We start from the raw sequence: 2467 nt of genomic DNA on the forward strand, positions 1-2467 counted from the left end.
TTAAGATATATGTGTAGTGGCGCAACGTCGAAAAGGGCCTCGAGCGCTGCTGTGGGAGTTGTGTTTCGGTCCGATATTTCGACCCCAGCCTTGAAAATGTTCTTGGTAGACTTCGTTCGGCCGCGATTTTTTTAAAATTAGATTAACTAACGACGTAATATATATGCAGCAGAAGAAACGGGTATGCGTTCGCTACGAGATACAACACGTAAAGCGAACTCGCTTGCATGAGCCTACAAAAAGCACTGTCTCTCCTGTCTAAATCCACCAAATTCAAAAATACTGATTACGATTAGCTTTCGGTAACTCAAAACATGAGTACACACAAGAATACGTTTAGAGTACTTTTCTAACAATGAACAATTCATGGAGTTTTCTTTCGATTCTTACCATCCTCCATCAAAATTTAATACATCAAAAAACTATATTTACCAATTCACCTTCACCTCCCGCTGGGATCATTTTCGTACTTGATGGGAATTCCACTGCGCCCTTCCTCGACAACGGCCGGCGCATCTCGACCCAGATTTTGCTCCAACCCTTGCCACGATCGACCTTGCAGAACATCCCCGGAGCTTACCTGAGCCACCTCATTCTTGCCACGGAGCTGAACCTCCCGGCAATCGGTGGAACCATTCGTGGCCTCTTCCTTGACCCGATTCACGTTACGAACCTTCCCAGTTACCAAACTGACATCCGCTGGAGCTTCATTGGCCAACCCGGCGTCGAACTCCCTGTACAATCGTCCATTGGGAAGGACATCGCCAAAGTCGGAGCTGTAGCTTTCCGGGAACTGGCCACTCCAGGCCGGATTGAACGCCAGCTCGCACTCGAAAACCGATACCAGTGGTTTGAAGAAGTCCCTCGAAGTGAACATATCGTTCTCCGGACATCCGATCAGCACGAAGCAATCGATCTCCACGAAATTGGCCAGCTTGGCCGGATTGATCTTGCCCACGGAAATTATGTACGTCCGAACGCCACGAGCCTTGGCCATCTTCTGAATACGGTTGACGACGTCCAGGTATCCGCTGGCCGTAAGAGTGGCCACTACGATCCCCAGCGAACTGGCATCCTTGCACTTTTCGATGTAATAGAACCGCCTTCGCAGCCATTTGGAATCTAGGGGATAGGCATGGGCCAAGGAGCTGGTATCCGAATCGAAACGGAACCATTTGCTCGCTTTGATCCCGTTGGCTGTGTTGAAGAAGCTCTGATTATCCCGACCAATATAAATGCAAACGGAGCCATCGAAGGAACGGCCGCTCAACTTCCAGCATAGTAAATCCGGCTGCTCTCCGGATAAGGCCAGCTGACCGACTGTAACGTTCTTGAAACTAGCTCCAATTCGTTCTTCCACTTCCTGAGCAATGTGAGCAAAACTCACATCGTAGAATATTCCCAAATTGATGTCAGGATCGGGAAATTCTCTTTCCAGGGCCTCCACAAACCGATCAACGCTAATTCCGCCCTTGACAAAGATATATTTTATGGGCAATCGAACCGATCGGCTAAGGCAAGCATGTCCAAAATGTATCATCGCATCGGCACCGATATGCGAGGCAGCAATCTCATCCACACAGCAACTTCCATAGGAAGTGTCCCCCAGAATGTGAATGCCAGCCGAGGAGGACTCTGATTGTAACTGCTCGGCAATCATTGTGCTGTACGGGAGCATTGCGTCCGGGAATTGAAGGCAAACCTAAAATGATTTCAAAGGATCAGTAACCACTTTACCAAAGCATCAAACCAATTTCGTTAGGCACCTTTTTGAAGCCATTTTCCCGGATCCAAGCGCTACATTCCGCCAGTTGAGTTTCGCACCAGAAATCGTTCAACTGGATGTCGACAGTCTCGGGCTCCTCCCCCACCTGTCGTTCGATTGCGGCCGCATCGCTGGAACTGAATGCAGAGGTCATGCTGGCAGAACTTACTTGCTTCAGAAAGCTAACAATCACTCGAAAAACTACCGAAAATTGCGGTTTTTTTTATTACGAAATGCAAGCGCTACACGAAATGGATGGTTTGTGTTTACTTTCACATTTTTTTTTTTTTTTTTTTTTTTTTGGATTGTCTTTTCGACTGGCTAAGACCACGAGTTGGTCCATCTCGCCGCCGTTGGCTTGTGGTGATAAAGATCCGTTATTTCTCTATGGGTGTTCGACGTCTTGTGGGCTGTTTGTTCTCAAATGTGGAGGTTGTTCCTTTTCAGGAAGTATACTATTTGTTTCATGTCTTCTTCATTTCTGTTCTGGAGTATGGTTTCTAGCGGCTGCATATATTCCAAAACTGGATATTCGGCTCTTTCTCTATCGTATCGTGGGCATTCGTACAGGATGTGTTTCAAATCTTCGGTTGTATCACACCATTCACATTGGTCGTCTTCTTCCCACCCCCACTTGAATTTCCGGTCCTTGGTGAGACAATGTCCAGATCTAATTCTGTTTAGAACCTTGATTTCGTCTGC

The 2467-nt window shown here is 47.2% G+C and overlaps 1 protein-coding gene across 1 annotated transcript; it reads right to left on the reverse strand.

The window, feature by feature from the left end:
- Nucleotides 1-405: 405 nt before the first annotated feature.
- Nucleotides 406-2044, reverse strand: LOC5566507 (2-(3-amino-3-carboxypropyl)histidine synthase subunit 2). Its single transcript, XM_001650846.2, has 2 exons — nt 1767-2044; nt 406-1702 (listed from the first exon to the last, which is right to left on the reverse strand). Exons 1-2 carry the CDS (start codon nt 1917-1919, stop codon nt 443-445), a joined length of 1413 nt encoding a protein of 470 aa, XP_001650896.2. The 5' UTR covers nt 1920-2044; the 3' UTR covers nt 406-442.
- Nucleotides 2045-2467: the final 423 nt, after the last annotated feature.

Source organism: Aedes aegypti, chromosome 1, assembly GCF_002204515.2.
Source record: "Aedes aegypti strain LVP_AGWG chromosome 1, AaegL5.0 Primary Assembly, whole genome shotgun sequence".
In the NCBI taxonomy this organism is placed as follows: domain Eukaryota; kingdom Metazoa; phylum Arthropoda; class Insecta; order Diptera; family Culicidae; genus Aedes; species Aedes aegypti.

Excerpts from the sequence above, each read along its gene's own strand:
- LOC5566507 (XM_001650846.2), bottom strand. The coding sequence starts at position 1,919 with ATGACCTCTGCATTCAGTTCCAGCGATGCGGCCGCAATCGAACGACAG. Across the intron at positions 1,703-1,766 it reads GGGAAAATGGCTTCAAAAAG|GTTTGCCTTCAATTCCCGGA; the intron begins GTGCCTAACGAA and ends AAATCATTTTAG.